The sequence below is a fragment of the Cinclus cinclus genome, chromosome 34 (assembly GCF_963662255.1).
Source record: "Cinclus cinclus chromosome 34, bCinCin1.1, whole genome shotgun sequence".
NCBI lineage: Eukaryota > Metazoa > Chordata > Aves > Passeriformes > Cinclidae > Cinclus > Cinclus cinclus.
Genome location: NC_085079.1, coordinates 801,611 through 822,635, shown reverse-complemented (window position 1 = coordinate 822,635; position 21,025 = coordinate 801,611). Strand labels below are relative to the sequence as shown.

At 62.0% G+C, this 21,025-nt stretch overlaps 2 protein-coding genes across 2 annotated transcripts in view; one reads left to right on the top strand and one right to left on the bottom strand.

Moving 5' to 3' along the window:
- The first annotated feature begins 304 nt into the window (after window positions 1-304).
- ZNHIT1 (zinc finger HIT-type containing 1) lies at window positions 305-2,991 on the top strand. The gene is made up of 5 exons (XM_062512212.1): window positions 305-345; window positions 806-976; window positions 1,662-1,741; window positions 2,274-2,443; window positions 2,648-2,991. The coding sequence occupies exons 1-5, from the start codon at window positions 321-323 to the stop codon at window positions 2,667-2,669; spliced, it is 468 nt and encodes a 155-aa protein (XP_062368196.1). The 5' UTR covers window positions 305-320; the 3' UTR covers window positions 2,670-2,991.
- An 840-nt stretch (window positions 2,992-3,831) lies between these two features.
- GUCY2D (guanylate cyclase 2D, retinal) overlaps window positions 3,832-21,025 on the bottom strand; it is a 19,731-nt gene continuing 2,537 nt past the window's right edge. Inside the window, exons 6-27 of the mRNA XM_062512167.1 lie at window positions 20,653-20,719; window positions 19,042-19,118; window positions 18,710-18,798; window positions 16,893-18,502; window positions 15,411-15,712; window positions 14,372-14,726; window positions 13,017-13,101; window positions 12,663-12,759; window positions 11,733-11,858; window positions 11,278-11,343; window positions 10,948-11,028; window positions 10,392-10,568; window positions 9,977-10,133; window positions 9,089-9,238; window positions 8,356-8,504; window positions 7,815-7,978; window positions 6,720-6,912; window positions 6,124-6,298; window positions 5,301-5,399; window positions 4,874-4,968; window positions 4,239-4,324; window positions 3,832-3,922 (exon numbers count right to left, since the gene is read on the bottom strand). Coding sequence (XP_062368151.1) covers window positions 3,832-3,922; window positions 4,239-4,324; window positions 4,874-4,968; window positions 5,301-5,399; window positions 6,124-6,298; window positions 6,720-6,912; window positions 7,815-7,978; window positions 8,356-8,504; window positions 9,089-9,238; window positions 9,977-10,133; window positions 10,392-10,568; window positions 10,948-11,028; window positions 11,278-11,343; window positions 11,733-11,858; window positions 12,663-12,759; window positions 13,017-13,101; window positions 14,372-14,726; window positions 15,411-15,712; window positions 16,893-18,502; window positions 18,710-18,798; window positions 19,042-19,118; window positions 20,653-20,719 — 4,491 coding nt within the window. The remainder of the gene's footprint in view (window positions 3,923-4,238; window positions 4,325-4,873; window positions 4,969-5,300; window positions 5,400-6,123; window positions 6,299-6,719; window positions 6,913-7,814; window positions 7,979-8,355; window positions 8,505-9,088; window positions 9,239-9,976; window positions 10,134-10,391; window positions 10,569-10,947; window positions 11,029-11,277; window positions 11,344-11,732; window positions 11,859-12,662; window positions 12,760-13,016; window positions 13,102-14,371; window positions 14,727-15,410; window positions 15,713-16,892; window positions 18,503-18,709; window positions 18,799-19,041; window positions 19,119-20,652; window positions 20,720-21,025) is intronic.

The following is a 21,025-nucleotide window of genomic DNA, read 5'->3' as shown; positions in this document are numbered from 1 at the left end:
CGCGGAGGGGCGGGGCTGAGGTTGGGGGGGGTGGCCTCCCTTCGCGCCTCAGCCAATCCCCGCCCGCAGCTCCGCCCCCTCCACTAATCAGAATCAAGGGGCGGGGCCAGGGCGGGATGCCACGTTGCCCGGAGTAAAAAAAGAGGCGGGGCTCTGTGAGGGGAGCGCCACTCTCAATATGGCGGCGAAAGGGAAAGGGGAGGGGGCGTGCGCCGCGCTCAAGATGGCGGCAGAGTGTGAGGGCGGAAGTGGGATGGGGCGGGAGTGGAAGTGGCGTCGGGGAGGGCGGAAGTGAAGAGCGGCTGACCGGAAGTCGCCTCATGATGGGAGAGAAGAAAACGTCGGGTGAGGGGGGGCCCGGCCCCGTGGGTTTGGAGGGTCCCGCTGCCGGTTCGGGAATCCCGGGATCTTTTCTGAGGGGTCCCGGTGCCGGTTCAGGGGGTTCTGAGGGGTGCCGGTGGAGGTTCGGGGATCCCGGGGTCGGTTCTGGGTCTCCCAGGGATTTCTGAGGGGTCCCGGTGCCGGTTCGGGAATCCCGGGATCTTTTCTGAAGGATCCCGGTGCCCCTTTGGGGGCCTCCCGGTGCTGGTTTGGGGGTCCTGGGAGGGGGATCGTGATTGTTGGGGTTCGCTGGGGGTCTCCCCACCCCTTTCCTCAGCCCGTGTCCCCTGAGCATCCCCCTTGGACGGGGCCAGGATTTTTGGGGATTCCCGTTTTTTTGTGGGGGGGGGGGGAAATTCTCGTTTTTTTGGGGCTATCCTTGTTTTTGGGGATAACCCCTGACCTCCCTCGGCCCCCGGCCCAGCCCGCGTGCCCGAGGGGGCTCCCCGGAGGGTCCTGGACGGGGCCACGCGGCAGCGGCGGCTGCACCGGCAGCTGGAGGCGCTGGAGAACGATAACTTTGGGGATGATCCCCAGGCGGGGCTGCCCCGGCCCGGGAAGAGACTGCCGCACTTCAGTGACACCGCCGAGACCGGTACCGGGATCTGGGGGGGATTTGGGGGGGTTCTGGGGGGCTCAGAGACTGCCGCACTTCAGTGACACCGCCGAGACCGGTACCGGGATCTGGGGGGGATTTGGGGGGTTCTGGGGTACAGGGAATGGGGATTTGGGGGAGGTTCTGGGTCTCAGGAATGGGGATTTGGGGGGTTCTGGGGGATTTGGGGGGGTCTTGGGGAGCCTGAGGAACCAGGAATGGGGATTTGGGGGGGATCTCAAGGGTAGGGGGTTACAGGGAATTGTGATTTGTGGGATTCTGGGGGGAGATTTGGTGGAGTTCTGGGGGGATTTGGGGGGTCCTGGGGGTGGGGTCTCAGACCCTCCCGCACTTCAGTGACACCACCAAGACTGGTACCGGGGTCCTGGGGGGGATTTGGGGCTCAGGAATTAGGATCTGGGGGGTTCTGGGGGGATTTAGGGGTTTTGGGCCTCAGGAATTGGGATTTGGGGGATCCTGGGGGGGATTGCAGGGGTCCTGGGGGGGGGTCTCAGAGCCTCCCACACTTCAGTGGCACCAGCACAAGCAGTGCTGGGGATTTGGGGGGATTGGGGAGCTGGAAATGGGGATTTGGGGGTCCCAGCACAGGGGATCAGTTTGGGGGTGATTTTGGGGGTCCCAGGGCAGGGGGCATCAATTTTGGGGTGATTTTGGGGGTCCTCAGGAAAGAAAAAGAAGAAAACTCGGGGTGATCACTTCAAGCTGCGCTTCCGCAAGAACTTCCAGGCACTGCTGGAGGAGCAGGTGGGGAAATCTGGGGGATTTGGGTTTGGGGTTTCAGGGCTGGATTTGGGATTTTTGACTCGATCTTGGATTTTGGGGCTGGATTTGGGTCTGATTTTAGATCTGAATTCTGGATTTGGGTCTGGGTTTTGTTCTGATTTTGAATTTTGGGTTGGATTTGGAACCAAATTCTGGATGTGGGTCTGATTTTGGATCTGAATTCTGGATTGGGGTTTGGATCTGAATTTTAGATTTTGGATCTGGGTTTGGTGCTGAATTTTGGCTTTTGGACTGAATTTTGCATTTTGAGCTGGATTTTGGCTTGGATTGGGATCTGAATTCTGGATTTTGGGGTGAATTTGAAGCTGAATTTTAGATTTTGGGTCTCATTTTGGATCTGAAATTTGGATTTTGGACTGAATTTTGCATTTTGAGTTGGATTTGGGTCTGGGTTTGAATCTGAATTTTGGATTTGGGGCTGGGTTTGGATCTGAATTCTGGATTTGGGTCTGGATTTGTGCCAGCCCCATTTCCCAAATTCCCAAATTCCCAGAACCTGAGTGCGGCCGAGGGCCCCAATTACGTCTCGGCCGGGGCCGCCCCGTCCCGGCTGCCCCAGCGCCACTTCTGTGCAGTGTGTGGCTTCCCCTCGGGGTACACCTGTGTTACCTGTGGGGCCAGGTACTGCTGCACCCGCTGCCTGGGCACCCACCAGGACACCAGGTATGGATAAACCAGAAAAATGGGGAACAAACCTGGGGAAAATGGGAAAAATCCCCATGGGAATGGGTTACCTGGGACTGGGGACACACCTGGCTCACCTGTGGGTCAGGTTCTGGCATCCTGGGTTTGGGGGGCAGGGGGTCCCACCTTGCTGCCCCCCCAACCTTTCCCTCGCGCCCCCCCCCCCCACCCCCCCCCTTGCAGGTGCCTGAAGTGGACGGTGTGACCCCTCCCTCAAAATGGCTGCTGTGACCACGCCCACAACATGGCTGCTGTGACCCCACCCCAAAATGGCCACCGTGATCATGCTTGGTTTGAGCCTGCCTGTAAAATGGCTGCCATGGCCACACGCCCAAGATGGCCGCCATGGCCTGACCCCAAAATGACTGCCATTACACCACCCCAACGTGGCAGCCATGACCATGCCCATGTCCCCAAGATGGCTGCCATGGCCACACCCCCAAGATGGCTGCCATGGCCACACCCCCAAACCCCTAAGATGGCGTCGGCCGTCCCCCTTTTGAACCAAAATCTGGGTTTTTTTCCTACCAAAATCATTGGGATCACATTTATTTTGGGGGGGGGGGGGGGGGGGGAGGGGGGAGGGAGAGCTACGGGAATGGGGGAGGGGCAGAGGGAAAGGGGCGGAGCCTAAGGATTGGGGGAAAATCTGGGAAAAAACAAGGAAAAAAAACCGGGAAAAACGAGAACCCCAACCATGTGCGCTGGCCCTTTAAGAGCAGAACTGCACTGCCATTGGCTGGTGCTGGGGATCCAAGATGGCCACCTTGGGCTCTGATTGGACAAACATCCCCTGAGGGCTCCGCCCCTTTGTGAGAGTCGAGATCCTATTGGCTGCTGGGAACCCCGCCTCGGGACCAAGCCATGCGTCTTTCTGGGCCAAGCCCCGCCCCCACATCCCTTTTGTCGTGCCCAGGCTCCGCCTGCTGTGACGTCACCAGGGCAGGGTCCCTCGGCGACCAATCAGCACCGGCTCCGCCCCTCAGGGACGGGGCGGGGCCGCCTGCGGCTGTGGGAATAATGAGATGCAAATGAGCGGGGGAGGGGAAGGGGGTGGGTGTGAACAGTTGTGGGCGTGGGCTGTGACTCATCTGGGGGCAGGGCTCACCTGAGGGGTGTGATCTTCCTGTGTGGGTGTGGCCTCATCTGGGGGGGTGGGGCTGGATAGGGGGTGGGGTTTATTCCCAGTGGGCATGGCCTAAATCACCTTGTGGGCGGGGCTTTTTGGGGCAGGGTTTAATGTAGAGGGTGTGGCCTCACCTGAAGGGTGGGTCTTATTGGGTGGGGTTTATCCCTGGTGGGTGTGGCCTCAGATGTGGGCATGGTTTATCCCGGTGGGCGTGTCCTGACTCACCTGCTGGGCGGGGCTATTTCAGCACCTGGCCCGGCCGCGCCTTCTCCAGCTTCCGCCGGCGCTCGGCCGGGATCTCGTCCAGGCTGATCCCGTGGTTGCTCGCACTGTGGGATTTTGGGGGATTTGGGGGTTTTTGGGGGGGGTTTTTGGGGGGTCTCCACCCCGTCATTGCTCCCCTGGATCAGGGCTCAGGTGCCTCCCCCTTCCCCCAGGTCCCAGTGTCCCCAAAGGCCCCCCCCAAATTCCCTGGGACCCCTCAGGGATTTTCCCCAAATCCCAATTCCTCCTCACTCCCCCTCCCCCAACATTCAGGGACCCTCCCCCAAATTCCCAGGGAGCCCCACAGGGGACCCTGTGACCCACATCTGCCCCACCCCCAATAACTGCCCCCCCCCCCCGACCCCACAGCCCCGCACTCACCCCGGCAGGAGGTCAGGGGGGGTGGGGATGGGTTTGGTGAAGCCCTCGCGCCCCACGAGCCAATAGGTGTCCTCCACTCCCTTCCCCTGTTATGGGGTCAGGTATGGGGTCAGGTATGGGGTATGGGGTCAGGTATGGGGTCAGGTATGGGGCACAGCCAATAGGAGTCCTCCACTCCCTTCCCCTGTTATGGGGTCAGGTGTGGGGTCAGGTATGGGGTATGGGGTCAGGTATGGGGCACAGCCAATAGGAGTCCTCCACTCCCTTCCCCTGTTATGGGGTCAGGTGTGGGGTCAGTTGTGCGGCTGGGGGAGTGGTTGTGGCTTTTGGGGGTGTTTTGGGATTTTTCAGGGTGTTCTGGGGTGTGTTCGGGGGGCTCTGGGCTGTGTTTGAGAGTTTTGAGGTGATTTTTGGGGTGTTTTGGGCTGTTTGGGGTTTCTCTGGGTGTTCTGGGGTGTGTTTGGGGTTTCTCAGGTGTTTTTGGGGTGTTTTGGGGTTCCTCAGGCAGTTTGTTTTTATATTTTAGGGCTTCTCAGGTGTTTTTGAGCTGTTTTTGAGGTTTCTCAGGTGTTTTTTCGGATGATTTGGGGTCTCTCAGGTGTTTTTGGGGTGACCTGGGGCCGCTGGGGGCTCACCTTGAGCTCGGTCTTGCCGCGGATGTCGACCTTGAACCCTTCCTGCAGCGAGAGCAGGATGGCGACGGTGCGCTGGTTCACGTGGATGCGATAGGCTGGAGGGGGGAAAGGATCAGAAACCCCCAAAAAATCCCCAAAAAAACCACCCCAAAAACCAGCAGGGACCAGCCCCAACACCCACAGACTGACCCCGACCCCACAAATCCCCCCAGCCCCTCCCCAGGGCCCTGCGCTGGTTCACGTGGATGCGATAGGCTGGGGGGGGGGGGGGGGGGGGGGAAACGAATCAGAGACCCCAAAAAAATCCAAAAGCCACCCCGGAAAACCCAAAGCAGGCCGTGGATGCGTCCCTGTGTCCCTGTCCCCACCGCGTTCCTGCGTTCCCCCGTGTCCCCGGCGGTGTCCCCGCGCTGTCGGTGTCACTCACGCAGCCCGGTGGACTCCATGCGTGACGCGGTGTTGACGGTGTCCCCGAACAGGCAGTACCGCGGCATGGTCAGCCCCACCACGCCGGCCACGCACGGACCTGGGGGCGGGGCCACAAATGGGTGGGGTCACATCAGGGGGCAGTGTCACGAAGGGGTGGGGTCACAAATGGGGTGGGGTCAACAGGTGATGAGTATTGAGGGTTGACCAAGGAGTTTGGTGTGGCCGTGGATGGGTGTGGCTCATTAGGGTGTGGTCATAGATGGCTGTAGTCACTGTGGGTGTGGTCAATGAGGGTGTGGCTATATATGGGTGTGGTTTGAGTGGGTGTGGTCTTTGGGGCATGTCCTAGAAGGGGAGTGGCCGAAATGGGGCCAACGGGTTACGATGACGTTGAGCATTGGCCAAGAGCATTGAATTGGTTGCAGCCAAGAAAGGGCGTGGCTATTGAATGGACACGACATGGGTGTGGCCATATATGGGTGTGGCCATATATGGGTGTGGCAAATGAGAGTGGGCGTGGTCTTTGGGGGCATGTCCTATAAGGGGATTCTCCCAAATCAATCATGACCACATTGACCATTGGACAAGAGCAACAAATTGGGCGTGGCCAAGTAGGGGCGTGATCACTGAGCGGCCACCAGATGGGCGTGGCCTGTCAGGGTGTGACCAATGGGTTCATCCAAGGGCGTGGCCAAGTCCAAACCACCCAAGGTGACCCGTTGGCCACTGGCCATCACCCAACGCTTGACCAACAGGTGGGGACAATCCGGGGGGCGTGTCCGGGGCGTGTCCGGCCAATGGGGCGCGGGGCGGGGCCGTACCTGAGTGCAGCCCGATGCGGATGCGCACGGGCACCTCGGGCATGTGGCGCATCTTGAAGGTGCCCACGGAGCTCAGGATGTCCAGGGACATGTTGGCGATCTCGCCGGCGTGCCGGTTGCCGTTGCGCTTGGGCAACCCCGAGGCCACCATGTAGGCATCGCCGATGGTCTCCACCTGGCCGGGAGGGGGTGGGTCAGGTGCGGACACGCCCAGGGCCTTGGGAACTGCAGGTGACCTTCGTGTGGTGGCCACGTCCTTTCTTGGTGGCCAAAGGCAGGACCGTGGTGGCTTGGACTACCACGTGGCCACCTTCAGCAGGTACTTGGGGTCATTTTGGCCGTGGCCATGGGGTCACCTTGACCATCAAAGACCATAGGGACCACCAGGAATCTTCATTTGGTGGTCACAGCCCTTCTTGGTGGTCAAAGTCCAGGTGAGACCATGGCTTGGACCACCATGGGGCCACCTTGACCATGGCCATGGAGCCACTTGGACCACGGCCACCACCTTGTAGCCACCACTGACCCCAACGCCCATCGTGAAGTGACCACCCATGGCTGAGTGACCACCCCGTGGCCGCAGCCACCGTGGTCACCTTGTAGACGTCGTGGGAGCCGATGATGGCGTCGAAGAGGGTGTAGAGGTCGTTGAGGAGGTCGACCACCTCGATGGGCTCGCTCATGGCCGAGATGGTGGTGAAGCCCACGATGTCACTGAAGTAGAGCGTCACCTCCTCAAAGTACTCGGGCTCCACCGGCGTCCCCATCTTCAGAGCCTCGGCCACTGACCTGAGGGCCAGTGATGGTCAGTGATGGTCATTGGGGGTCAGTGGTGGTCAGTGATGGTCATTGGGGGTCAGTGGTGGTCAGTGATGGTCAGTGATGGTCAATGAGGGTCAGTGATGGTCAGTGGTGGTCAGTGATGGTCATTGGGGGTCAGTGAGGGTCATTGGGGGTCAGTGATGGTCAGTGATGGTCATTGGGGGTCAGTGGTGGTCAGTGATGGTCATTGGGGGTCAGTGGTGGTCAGTGATGGTCAGTGATGGTCAATGAGGGTCAGTGATGGTCAGTGGTGGTCAGTGATGGTCATTGGGGGTCAGTGAGGGTCATTGGGGGTCAGTGATGGTCAGTGATGGTCATTGGGGGTCAGTGGTGGTCAGTGATGGTCAGTGATGGTCAGTGGTGGTCATTGGGGGTCAGTGATGGTCAGTGATGGTCAGTGGGGTTCAGTGATGGTCATTGGGGGTCAGTGAGGGTCAGTGATGGTCAGTGAGGGGTCAACCAGAATGTCCAGGGGGTCTTGGTGCTCAGAGAGTGGCCAATGTGGCCACTGGGAGTTTCTGGTGACCTGTAGGGATGAGTGGGTGTGGTCATGGTTGACCACAAGGGTCTCCAGTGGTCACTTTGGCCATCTGCTGACCCTTAGGTCTGGGTGGATTCAGTTGGTCAAGGTCCACAGTGGCCACCTTGACCTTTTCCTGACCCATGGGTCATTGTGGGGTCAGTGGGTCAGGAATGACCCCAAACTCCTCCTGGTGACCCCCATTTTCCCCTCCTGCCCCATAACTCACCCCGTTGTCCCCTCCTGCCCCATAGCTCAGGCCTCAACATCTGAAGACCCCTCCACCCCAAAGCTCCGTGCGGGACCCATGGGGTGACACCCAGCCCCCCCAGCCCCCCATGGGACCCACGGCGGCAGCATCTGGGTCAGGAGTTTGTCGGTTTTCTGCTTCTCGATCTCCAGCTCCTCGGTCCTCTCGCGGATCAGGTCCTCCAGGTTGCTGCTGTACTGCTCCAGCATGCGCAGCATCGAGTCGATGATGTTGGTCTTGCGGCCCTTGTTGATGCCCTTGAACTGACCCACAAGTGGGGTCAGACCCACGGCACCCCGTGGAGACCCCACAGAACCCCACAGGATCCCATGGAGCCCCACGGAATCCAATACAACCCAGTGGAGGCCCCGTAGAATCCCACGGGATCCGATAGAACCCCACGGAACCTCACGGAATCCAACAGCATCCCATAGAACCCCACTGAAACCCCACAGATGTCCCCAGGTGTGCCTCTCTCACCTGCCCCAGGTGTGTCTCACCTGGTCAATGGTCGGTCTGTTCTTGGGCTGCTCCCACAACCCCACACCAATCCCGTATTGGTCCCACTATCCCATACTGGTCCCACCATCCCATACTGGTCCTATACGAGTCTCACCTGTCCCAGGTGTGTCTGTCTCACCTGGTCAAACACCTGGTCGATGGTCGGTCTCTTCTCGGGTTGCTCACTCCAGCACTCCTTCATCAGGTGGATGCACTCGAGCGGGGCCTGGTCGGCCGAGACCGCGGGGCGGCACAGGGGGGGAGGGCGCTGAACCTTCTCGATGATCTCTGGGGGGTTTGGGTCACTTTGGGTCAGGTTGGATCGGTTTGGGGCAGGTTTGGGTCGGTTTGGGGCAGTTTGAGTTGGTTTGGGTCAGGTTGGATCGGTTTGGGGCAGGTTTGGGTCGGTTTGGGGCAGTTTGAGTTGGTTTGGGTCAGGTTGGTTTGGTTTGGGGCAGTTTGGGTCAGGTTTGGGGCAGTTCGGGGCAGGTTTGGGGCAGTTTGGGGCAGGTTTGGGTCGGTTTGGGGCACTTTGGGTAAGTTTGGGTCGGTTTGGGGCAGTTTGGGGCAGTTTGGGGCAGTTTGGGTCGGTTCAGGACAGCTTGGGGCAGTTTGAGTTGGTTTGGGTCAGGTTGGATCGGTTTGGGGCAGGTTTGGGTCTGTTTGGGGCAAGTTGGGTCAGTTTTGGGGTCAGTTTTGTTTGGTTTTGGGCCGGCTTTCGGGGTCGATTTTGGGTTGCGCACCTTCAGGTGCCAGCCCCGTCCTGCCGTAGACCCTCGGGGGTTCTGGGGGGGTTTTTGGAACTCGTTTTTGGAGTCAGTTTTGGGGTCGAGTTTTGCTGTGGGTTTTGGGGTCAGGTTTGGGGTGCTGACCTTCGGGGGGCAGCCCCAGCATGCAGTACGGGGGGCTCCTGCAGATCACCTCCTGCATGATGATCCCGATGCTGTACACGTCCCCCCGGAAGGACCCGCGCCGCTCCAGGGCCTCGTCCCGCAGCAGCTCCGGCGCCGTCCACAGCCGCTCTGGGGGGCGGGGCCAGACTCGGACACGCCCACCCCGATAGACCACGCCCAACCCGACCCAGGAGCCAATGGCAGGCCGCTTGAGGGTGTGGCCACGCCCCAAATACGGGCAGAATGTGCTCAGTTTAAGCCACGCCCACGTGGGGGTGTGTCACTGATAGGCCACGCCCATTTTGCACAAGCCACATCCCCTTCATCCGTGGCCACCGTCCGGGGAGGGGAGAGCACTGGATAGGCCACGCCCACAGAGAGGCCACGCCCACAGAGAGGCCACGCCCATGTGAGGGCTCTCCAACAAGACCCCGCCTTAACTGGGTGGGGTCTTTTGTGGCCACGCCCATTTCCCCAAGCTCCACCCCCATGCTGTGAAGCACCGCCTACATCCTCCAGGCCACACCCCCACTGTAAATCCCGCCCCTCAGTGTCACATCTGTTCCTATGGGCCACACCCCAAACCAAAAACCACACCCCAAAACAAAAACCACATCCCTAAACAAAAAACCACACCCCTAAACAAAAAGGCCACACCCCAAAACAAAACCACTCCCCTTTCCACAGGCCACACCCCTAAATCAAAAGCCAAGCCCCTTTCCACAGGACACACCCATCCCAGACCACGCCCCTTCCCATCAGCCCTGACCCATTGGCCATAACCCACATTGATTCCTGGGGCCACGCCCACGAGGCCACGCCCACGAGGCCACGCCCACGAGGCCACGCCCCCAGCCCCGCCCTCACCGTGCGGCTGCGGGGGCAGGGCCGGCACCCGCTGGGCCTCCAGCAGTTGGTTGTAGCCGTGGTCGGTGACCTTGAGCACGAAGCGCCCGTCCACCACGCAGTTCCGGGACTTGAGGCGCCCGTGGACGACGTCGCGGTGGTGCAGGTACCGCACGCCCTGCGGGGACGGCGAGCGGTCAGCGCCGGCGTGGGCGTCGCCGCGGTCAGCCGTCGGCGTCGTGGTCGACAGCGCCGCGTTCGACCATCACCACGGTCGGCCGTCTCCGCGGTCAACAATCACCGTCGCGGTCAACAACATCGTGGTCAACGGCGTCGTGGTCAACACTCAATGTCCCATGCCCCCACTCCCATGGCCGCTCCCACGACTGCCACCCCCACGACCGCCAGCGGACCGGCGAGGCGGCCCCGTGGCCACCTTGATGAGGTCGATGAGCAGGGAGGATTTGAACATCCAGTCGAGCTTCATGTCCTCGTTGCGCAGCAGGTCCTCGAGGCTCCCGCGCGAGCAGTGCTCCGACACGATGGCGAAGATGCCGCAGTCGTGGAAGAAGCCCAGGAGCAGGTTCACGTTCTCGTGGCGCAGGTCCCGCAGCTGAGGGGACACGGGGACGTGGGGACGTGGACAGACGTGGGGACGTGGGGACGTGGGGACGTGGGGACGTGGGGACATGGACATGGGGACGTGGACAGACGTGGGGACAGGGATATGGGGATATGGGAATGGGGACCCGGGGACAAGGACAAGGGGACAGGGAGGGGACATGGGGATGGAACACAGGGACAGGGAGGGTCATGGGGACATGGACAGGTGGGACAGGTGGGACAGGTGGGATTGGGCCCAGCATTGATTCCCCATGACCTGGCCTTGACCCCCATGGCCTCCCATGGTCCAGGATTGTCCCAGCAGGACCCAACGATGTCCCCATGACCCCTCAGTGTCCCCACTCCCCCCCGTGTCCCCATGACCTCACCTTGCAGAAGGCCAGCTTGGTGGCCGGTTTCACCTCCGTGTGCTGGTCACCCGGGATCTTCTTCAGCCACACCCAGTCACCCTGTGGGGGAGGGCCACGGGAAGGGCTGACACCTCAGCCACCCCAAAAACCACACCTGGGGACATCTGGGGACACTCCAACCACAGTGACACCCCACCAAGACCCGAAACCCCCTCAGATCCCACCCGAATTTCCCCACAATTAAACCGTGACCCCAATTAAATCCAGGGGTGCCGCACGCGGGGGAGAGGGGTGAGCAGAGGGTCAGATTTTGGGGTGGCTCGGGGGGATTTTGGCTCCAGGACTTACCTGCACGGAGGCGACAAGGCCCTGCTGGTTAAACAAGAGCAGGAGCAGGGGGAGGTTGCTGCTGCCCTTCGCGTTATCCTGCGGGAAAGCAGCTGTCAATCATCGCCCGGGGGCGGGGCCTAGCTGTCAATCACTGCCCAGGGGCGGGATCAGCTGTCAATCATCACCCGGGGGTGGGATCAGCTGTCAATCATCGCCCGGGGCGGGGATCAACTATCAATCATTGCCCGGGGGCGGGATCAGCTGTCAATCATTGCCCTGGGCCAGGATCAGCTGTCAATCATAGCTCAGGGGGGCGGGGCCGGGGTCCCCAAATTGGGGACACCGGGGTCCCTCCGGAGGTGGCCTCGCCTTGTCGCCCCCGCAGGTGGGGAGGGGGGAGGGGAAGCGAGGGGAGAGGGAGGGGTGGCCGGGAAGGGTGGGGGAGGGGCGGGTGGCACGCGGGGGGAGGGGACGGGGGGGGGGGAGGGTCTCACCTCGGCCACGCCCACGTTGGTGGTGTCCGGGCCGGGGGTGGCGCTGCGGACACTCTTGGTGTCACCCCCGCTCTGGCCGGTCAGGCTGGCGTGGCTGCTGTCCACCTGCGGGGGAGGGGCGGTGACACCGGGGGTCACCCACGGGGGACAGGTCACACACGGGGACTCCGGGGTGTCACCGACAGGGACAGGTCACACGTGGGGTCACGCCAGCCGTGGGGACACCAGGGTGTCACCTACGGGGACACTGGGATGTGACCCACGGGGACAGGTCACACACGGGGACACCGGGGTGTCACCCACAGTGAGGTGTCACCACGGGGTCACAGCTGCCATGGGGACACGGAGGATGTCACCAACTGGGACAGGTCACACCTGGGGACGCAGGTGACACCCACAGGGGCGTGGCACCACCAGGCCTTGCAGTCCCACCATGGGGACACATCACTCATGGGGACACGTCACCACGGGGTCCCACCAGCCCTGGGGACATGGGGGACGTCACCCACTGGGATGTGGCACTTACGGGGACACTTCATCCGTGCGGTCCCACCGTGGGGACGCGTCACGTGTTGGCACCGTGTCACCAGTGTCACAGCAGCCTCGGGGACACGTCACCCATGGGGACATGGGGGATGTCACCCAGTGGGACAGGTCACGCCAATCACAGGGATGCGTCACCCCTTGGGGACGCGTCACCACAGTGTCACAGCAGCCATGGGGACGTGTCACCCACAGGGTCCCGCCAGGTTGTCCCTGGCCCTGGGGACATGTCACCCACTGGGGACACCTCAGGCCATGCTGACGTGGCCCCCCCCGATGTCCCCCGGACATCCTGCTGCTGTCTCCCTGTTTTCCCCCCCCGCTGTCCCCGCTGTCCCCCCGTTGTCCCCACTGTCCCCGTGTCACCTGTTTGCTGCTGTGGGTGTTGATGAAGGTCAGGTCCTCCATGGTCAGGATGATTTTGTTGGGGCCCTTCATGAGCTGCGCCTGCTGAATGCGGCGCCTGCGGGGACAGGGAGGTGACAACGGGGACAGGGAGGTGGCAATGGGGACAGCAGGGACAGCAGGGTGACACCGGGGACAGCGGGGACATTGGGGAACACTGGGGACACTGGGGACAGCAGGAACACTCCAGAACGGGGACACCGAGCCGTCCCTGGGGCCACCCTGGGCAGGGACACGGAGCTGCTGAGGGGACACAGGGGTCACCAGGGCCACTGAGCTGCCACCAGGGCCACCAGGGCCACCTGGGCCACCCACCTGATGTGGCAGGCGAGGGCGGCGCCGGCCGCGATGAGGGCAGCGATGAGGAGGAACATGAGGAAGACAAACCCGGCATCCATCCCTGCAGAGAGACCACGGGAGTGACCAGGAGTGACCAGGAGGGACCAGGAGGGAACAGGAGTGACCGGGGGTGACCAGGAGTGACCAGGAGGGACCAGGAGTGACCGGGGGTGACCAGGAGGGACTGGGGGTGACCAGGAGTGACCAGGGGTGACCAGGAGTGACCGGGGGTGACCAGGAGTGATCGGGGGTGACCAGGAGTGATCGGGGGTGACCAGGAGTGACCAGGGGTGACCAGGAGTGACCGGGGGTGACCAGGAGTGATCGGGGGTGACCAGGAGTGACCAGGGGTGACCAGGAATGATCGGGGGTGACCAGGAGTGACCGGGGGTGACCAGAGGGGTGCAGGAGTGAATGTGGTCACCACATTCAGGGGCCAGAGCGATGTGGTCACCCAGGGAACAGATGTCACCCAGTGACCATGGCACTGGAGGTCACCTGTGGGTGGCCATGGATGGATGGACAGAGGGCCAGATGGACACAGCCTGGGGCCACCCGACTGCCCAGACACCTCAGTGACACTCGGACACCTGGACACAGGGACACCTGGACACAGGGACACTCGGACACTCAGACACCAAGTGCGGCAGGAGCAGGACCATGAGCAGTCCGTGTCCAAGCTGGGCCCGTGGCTGGGTCACCATCGGGTGGGTCCATCCATGACCACGGCTGGTCCAGGGACGTGGTGGCCACGGGTGACCCAGAGCCATGAGTGTCACCATAGGTGAGATAGAGCCATGGGTGTCACTACAGGTGACCCAGAGCCGTGGGTGTCACCACAGGTGACCCAGAGCCATGAGTGTCACCATAGGTGAGACAGAGCCGTGGGTGTCACCACAGGTGACCCAGAGCCGTGGGTGTCACCACAGGTGAGATAGAGCCGTGGGTGTCACCACAGGTGACCCAGAGCCGTGGGTGTCACCACAGGTGACCCAGAGCCATGGGTGTCACCACAGGTGACCCAGAGCCGTGGGTGTCACCAAAGGTGAGACAGAGCCGTGGGTGTCACCACAGGTGACCCAGAGCCATGGGTGTCAGCACAGGTGACCCAGAGCCGTGGGTGTCAGCACCACGGCCATTCCAGCACCGTGGTGGCACCACAACCGTGACGGTACCACGGCCGGTCCAGCTGCGCGGTGACACCACGGCCGTGGAGTGACCGTGGCTTGTCCAACATCGCGGTGACACCGGAGCCGGCCACGGCGGCACCACGGCCGCCGCCTCCACCGCCCCTCCCCTCCCGGCCCCGCGGCGACGCCGTGGCCGCTCACCGCCGTTGCAGATGGCTCCGGAGTCGAACCAGCAGCCGGCGTCGGTGGCCGGGCTGGCGCTGTGGGGCCAGTGGGGGCTGTGGCTGCGGTAGCTGAGGCCGCGCGTGCCCGGCTCCAGCCCGTACACCGCCCACAGGTGGTGGCCTTTGCCGTCCGTGTCCAGCACCACGTAGGGCACCGAGACGTCGCCGTCCTCGTCCACGGTGAAGGTCTGGCAGAAGCCCTCGAGCCGGAAGTCGCGGGCGTGGTCGGCCACGCTGGTGCCCATCACCCAGCGGCCGCTGCGGCGCGCGGCCTCCACCGCCGTGGCCAGGAAGTAGATGGAGTTGTAGATGGTGGAGAAGAGCGGGTGGACCTGGCGGGGGACAGGTGGGACATGGTGGGTGTCCCGGCGCGGTCAGGGGACACCGGTGGGTGACACGGGGCGGGGGGGGGGGGGGGTGCTCAGAGTGATGGGGGGATGGGTGTGGTTGTGTTGAGTTGGCTGCGGTCGTTTCCTGTTGGCCACGGTCAGGTGAGATGGCCATGGTCATCTTCCATTGGCCATGGTCATCTTCCATTGGCCATGGTCATTTTCCATTGGCCGTGGTCATCTTCCATTGGCCATGGTCATCTTCCATTGGCCATGGTCAACAAAGATGGCCGCAGTTATCTGTGATTTGCCATGGTCATCTCACATTGGTCATGGTCATCTTGTGTTGGCCATGGTTATCTCCCATTGACCATGGTCAAGGCAATATGGCCATAGTCATCTTCCACTGGCCGTGGTCAACAAAGATGGCCATGGGGCCCTCCCATTGGCCATGGTCACCTCCATCCTAAGTTGGTGGCCACAGCCATCTCTACCCAACCCTCCAGAGATGCCCTCATACCCTGAAGATGCCCCAAACCCCTTGAGATGCCCCAAAACCTCTCCAGACACCCTCGACCCTCTTGAAATGTCCCCACAGCCCCCTCGAGATGCCCTCACCCCCCTCCAGACACCCCCAACCCCTCCAGACACCCTCAACCCCCCCCCGGAGACTCCCTCCATCCCCACCTCCGCGGGGTCGAGGTTGGCGGGGACCTCGTACGCCTTCTTGGCCTCCTCGAGGGCGTCGTGGAAGGAGGCGTCGGGCGAGTCGATGGTGACGGTCAGCACGGCGTCGTAGGCCAGGCGCAGCTTGGTGTTGTTGGCCAGCACCGGGTAGGGCACGCGGCGGTAGGGCAGCGCGAAGGTCAGCGCGTCGTACGGGATGAACACGAAGGTCCCGTCCGTCATCCCCAGGTCCTCGGCCTTCTCCAGGAGAACCCTCTGCTCCCGGCCGCCCAGGAGCACGGAGTGCATGCACATCACCACCACTGCCAGGGGACACGCGGGGGACACGGCGGCCGTGTGGGGACGGGGGCGCGGCACCCCCCGAGTGCGGCCCTCCGTGTGACACGGCTGGGCGTTGGGTGTTACGTCTGTCCATCTGTGTCCGTGTTCATCCATCCGTCCATTCGTCCATCCATCCATCATCCATCCATCATGCATCCATCATCCATCCATCCTTATCAATTCCATCTGTCCGTCCGTTACGTCTGTCCATCTGTGTCCATCTTCATCCATCCATCATCCATCCATCCATTATCCATTCATCATCCTTCCATCCATCTTCAACAATTCCATCTGTCCACCTGTGTTTGTGTTCATCCATCCATCCATCCATCCATCATCCATCCATCCATCATCCATCCGTCCATCATCCATCATCCATCCATCCATCCATCATCCATCCATCCATCATCCATCCATCATCCATCCATCCATCCATCATCCATCCATCCATCATCCATCCATCATCCATCCATCCATCCATCATCCATCCATCCATCATCCATCCATCATCCATCATCCATCCATCCATCATCCATCCATCATCCATCCATCCATCCATCATCCATCCGTCCATCCATCCATCCATCCGTCCATCCATCCATCATCCATCCATCCATCATCCATCCATCCATCATCCATCATCCATCCATCCATCCATCATCCATCATCCATCCATCCATCATCCATCATCCATCCATCCATCCATCATCCATCCATCATCCATCCATCCATCCATCATCCATCCATCATCCATCCATCCATCCATCATCCATCCATCATCCATCCATCATCCATCATCCATCCATCATCCATCATCCATCCATCATCCATCCATCATCCATCATCCATCCATCCATCCATCATCCATCCATCATCCATCCATCATCCATCATCCATCCATCATCCATCCATCCATCCATCATCCATCCATCATCCATCCATCATCCATCATCCATCCATCATCCATCCATCATCCATCCATCATCCATCATCCATCCATCCATCCATCATCCATCCATCATCCATCCATCATCCATCATCCATCCATCATCCGTCCATCCATCCATCATCCATCCATCATCCATCCATCATCCATCCGTCCATCTGCCCATCCCCATCCCCATCCATCCGTCCCCACCCCTGTCCCTCCCCGTCCCTCACCTCGCACCCCGTCCGCTCTCTGCACCCTCCTCAGCGCCTTCTCCGCCTCGTCCTCGTCCTCTCCGGCCGTGGCCACCACGGTGACCGGCAGCCCCCTGGCCCTCAGCTCCCTCGCCAGCTCCTGCCCGGTGTCCACCCACAGGTCCTGCGGCGCGGCCACCACGGCCACGTGCGCCCAGCGGAAATAACGCAGCACGGCGTGCAGGACGCCGGCCGGAGCGGGCAGCGGGTTCACCAGAGTGACCGCTCCGGCCCCGGCGCACGCCCACGACACCAAGGGCTTGTTCCAGGCCGCGGCCAAGAGCCCGGCGGCTCCGCAGGCCGCGGGGTTGAGGGGACCCACGATGGCGCTGGCGTAACGCTCGGCGCTGACCAGTCCGGCCACGGCCTGGGGCGTGCCGCAGGCCTCGGACAGCACCACCGCGTCCCACCAGTAGCCGGCCGTCAGCTCCGCGTCGCGGTTGAGCCGCGCCACCGCCAGGCGCGAGGCCACGTCCGGCAGCGCCCGCGCCAGCACCGAGTCGCAGCCCCAGGGACCCAGCACGCCCACCTTGAAGGTGGCGGCCAGAGAGGGTTGGGGACAGGGGACAAAGAGCAGCAGGAGCAGCAGGGGGACAGGGGACAGCGGGACAGGCCACCGCGGGTGGTGGGACAGCAGCAGCAGCAGCAGCGGGGGAGACGGGGTGGCACTGCCGGGGGAGGTGGCACCGTGGGAGGTGACGCCGTGGGAGGCGCCACCATCATGGGAGGTGACACCGTGGGAGGTGACACTGCGAGAGGTGCCACCATCATGGGAGGTATCACTGTTGGAGATGTCACTGGTGGAAATGTCACTGTTGGAGAAGTCACTTTTGGAGGTGTCACCGTGGGAGGTGTCACTGCCATGAGAGATGTCCCTGTTGTAGGTGCCACCATGGGAGATGTCACTGCAGGAGATGACAACTTGGGCGATGCCACCATAGATGTTGCCCTCATGGGAAATGTCACTTTTGGAGCTGTCCCTGTTGGAGATGTCACCATTGGAGGTGCCACCGTGGGAGATGCCATCGCCACGGGAGGTGACACCACTGGAGATGTCACTGCGGGCTGTGACGCTGCCATAAGAAATGTCATTGTGGCCAATGTCACTGCTGGAGATGTCACCGTGGGAAGTGCCACCATGGGCAGTCACAACATGAGAGGTGCCACCACCGTGGAAAATGTCATTGTGGCTGATGTCACCCTGGGAGATGCCACCATGGCATGTGTCACTTTTGGTGATGCCACCACCACTGGAGATGCCACCGCCGTTGGAGATGTCACCATTGGAGATGCCACCATGGGAAATGTCACCACACGAGATGTCACCGCCGTTGGAGATGTCACCATTGGAGATGTCACCACGGGAGTTGTCGCCATTTTGGGAGGGGTCACCACGGCAGAAGCCACCAGAGGAAGAGTCACCATGAGAGGAGGTGTCACCGTGGGTGACGACGCCACGGGAGGTCCCACCCCCGTGGGAAATGTCCCTGTGGGAGGAGTTGTCACCGTGGGAGGAGCCGCCACCGTGCAAAGTGCCACCACCGCGGGAAATGTCACTGCGGGAGGTGCCACCGTCGCTGGGGATGTCGCTGTAGGAAACGTCACCGTGGGAGGTGATGTCACCACCGTGGGAGATGCCACCATGGGAAATGTCACCGTGGGACGTCCCAGTGCCACCACGGGATGTCCCAGTGCCACCACGGGATGTCCCAGTGCCACCACGGGATGTCCCAGTGCCACCACGGGTGCCACCCTGGGCCGTGTCCCCTCTGTCCCCAGCCCTGTCCCCAAGGGGCCGCATGTCCAGGCTGTGCCAGCGGTCACTCAGGCCCGGGGGTGGCCGGAGGTGTCCAGCGATGTCACCATGGTCACCGTGGGGGGACACCTGGGGGACACGGAGCGGTCAGTGAGGGGGGCAGGGGTCAGGGGTCACTCAGGGGTCACTCAGGGGTCAGTGGGGGGGTCCTGGCCGCGTTCCCACTTCCGGGAAGGGGGGAGGGGCAGGGAAGGGATGATCGGGCCCTGCCCCTCCCCCTCCCCCCCCCGTTCCCATCATCCCCCGCGGCCCCGGTAATCCCGGGGGGGGAGGGGTTAAACCCGGGATAATCCCCGCCCCTCCCCCACTCACATCACATCCCATCCCCCCCGGGCGGGGCCACGTGCGGGAGCGACGGGGGTGGGGGGACACCTGGAGAGGGGACACACCTGGGGAGGGGACACACCTGGGGAGGGGACAACGGGACACACCTGGGGAGGGGACACCCCAAGCTGGAACACCTCCCAGTGTCACATCCCGGTGTCATCCCCAGCACCGGTGTCACCTGTACCCGGTGTCACCTGTCGTGTGTCACCTGTCGTGTGTCACCTGTCGTGTGTCACCTGTCGTGTGTCCGTGCCCCCCCGTGTCCCCCCCGGCCCGCTGTCACCTCTGTCCCCGCCGGCCCCGCCCTAATCCCGCCCGGCTATTCCGGGATCGGGGACAGCCGCGTCACCTGTGCGTCACCTGCACGTGGCACCAGGGACACACGTCACGGCTCGCGTGTCCCCCGTCACGTGTCACCTGTCACACGTCACCCGCCCATGTCACACCTGCCGTGGCACTTATCAAATGTCACCCGGCAAATGTCACCTGTGAGTGTCACACCTGTACCTGTCACACCTGTCTCATGTCACCTGTCACACCTGCTATGTCACCTGTCCCATGTCACCTGTCCTGTGTCACACCTGTGCCTGTCACCCACCCATGTCACACCTGTCACATGTCACACGTCACCTGTCACACATCACCTGTGAATGTCACACCTGTACCTGTCACCCACCCGTGTCACACCTGTCCCATGTCACACGTCACCTGTCACACATCACCTGTGAGTGTCGCACCTGTTCCTGTCACACCTGTGTCACAACTGCACCCATCACACCTGTCACACCTTTGTCACACCTGTGTCACACCTGTTCCTGTCACACCTGTTCCTGTCACGCCTGTGTCACACCTGTCGCACCTGTGTCACACCCGTGTCATGTCTGTGTCACACCTGCACCTGTCACACCGGTGTCACACCTGTTCCTGTCACACCTGTGTCACACCTGTACCTGTCCCACCTCACCCTCGAAACCCCAATGTCCTTCTAGGACCCCCAATCAGGTGTGCGGGGGGGGTTCACCCCAAACCCCCCCAGGTAACTCAGGTGTGCGGGGGGGGTCCCAGGTGTGCAGGGGGGTCCCAGGTGTCCGGCAGGGTCACCCCAAAAGTCCCGAATTGATCCCAAAAATCGGCGGGGGGTGTCACAAATTCTGGGGGGGGGCACCCAAAGCCCCCCAAAATGGAGCCCAGAGCCCGGGGGGGGCACCCCAAAAATTCTGGAGGGTTCCTTTAATTGGGGGAGTCCCTTAATTAGGGAGGGGTCGCTTAATTGGGGAGGAATTGCTTAATTTGGGGAGGGGGGCTTTAAATGGGGGAGGGGTCACTTAATTAAAGGATCCCATAATTGGGGGGGGGCTTTAATTGAGGGGATCATTTAATTAAAGGATCCCTTAATTTAGGGGGGGGCTTTAATTGCATGGGGGGGGTCACTTAATTAGAGGATCCCTTAATTTTGTGGGGGGGGGGGGGGGTCCTTTAAATGGGGAGGGTCCATTAATTAGGGGATCCCTTAATTTGGGGGGTTCTTTAATTATGGGGGGGGTCCATTAATTACCCTGAAGGGGGCGGGGTTTGGGTGGGGGGGGGGTCTCTTACCTGTCCGCAGGTGCCGGGGGGTCCTGGGGGGGTCCCGAAGATTCCCGGGGGGGGGGGGGGGGAGGGTCTGAGGTGGGGGGGGGGAGTTGGGGGGTCCCGGGAGGGTTCCAGAGGGTTCGGGGGGGTCCCGGGTGGACTCGGGGGGGGTCCCGGGGGGATTTGGGGGTGCCGGGGGGGTCCCGGGGGGGTCGCAGCGCTCCCCCTGGCAGCCCCCAGCCGCCGTCTGCCGTGAGCGGCCTTCAGCGGGGGGAGGGGGCGCGGGGGGGGGCCCTAATCCCATCCCCCCCCTCATCCCCTCCCCCCCCTCGGGGTAAATCGGATTAATTGGGGGGGGAGGGGGGCGGGGAGGTGACACTGGGGACACGGGGGGGGG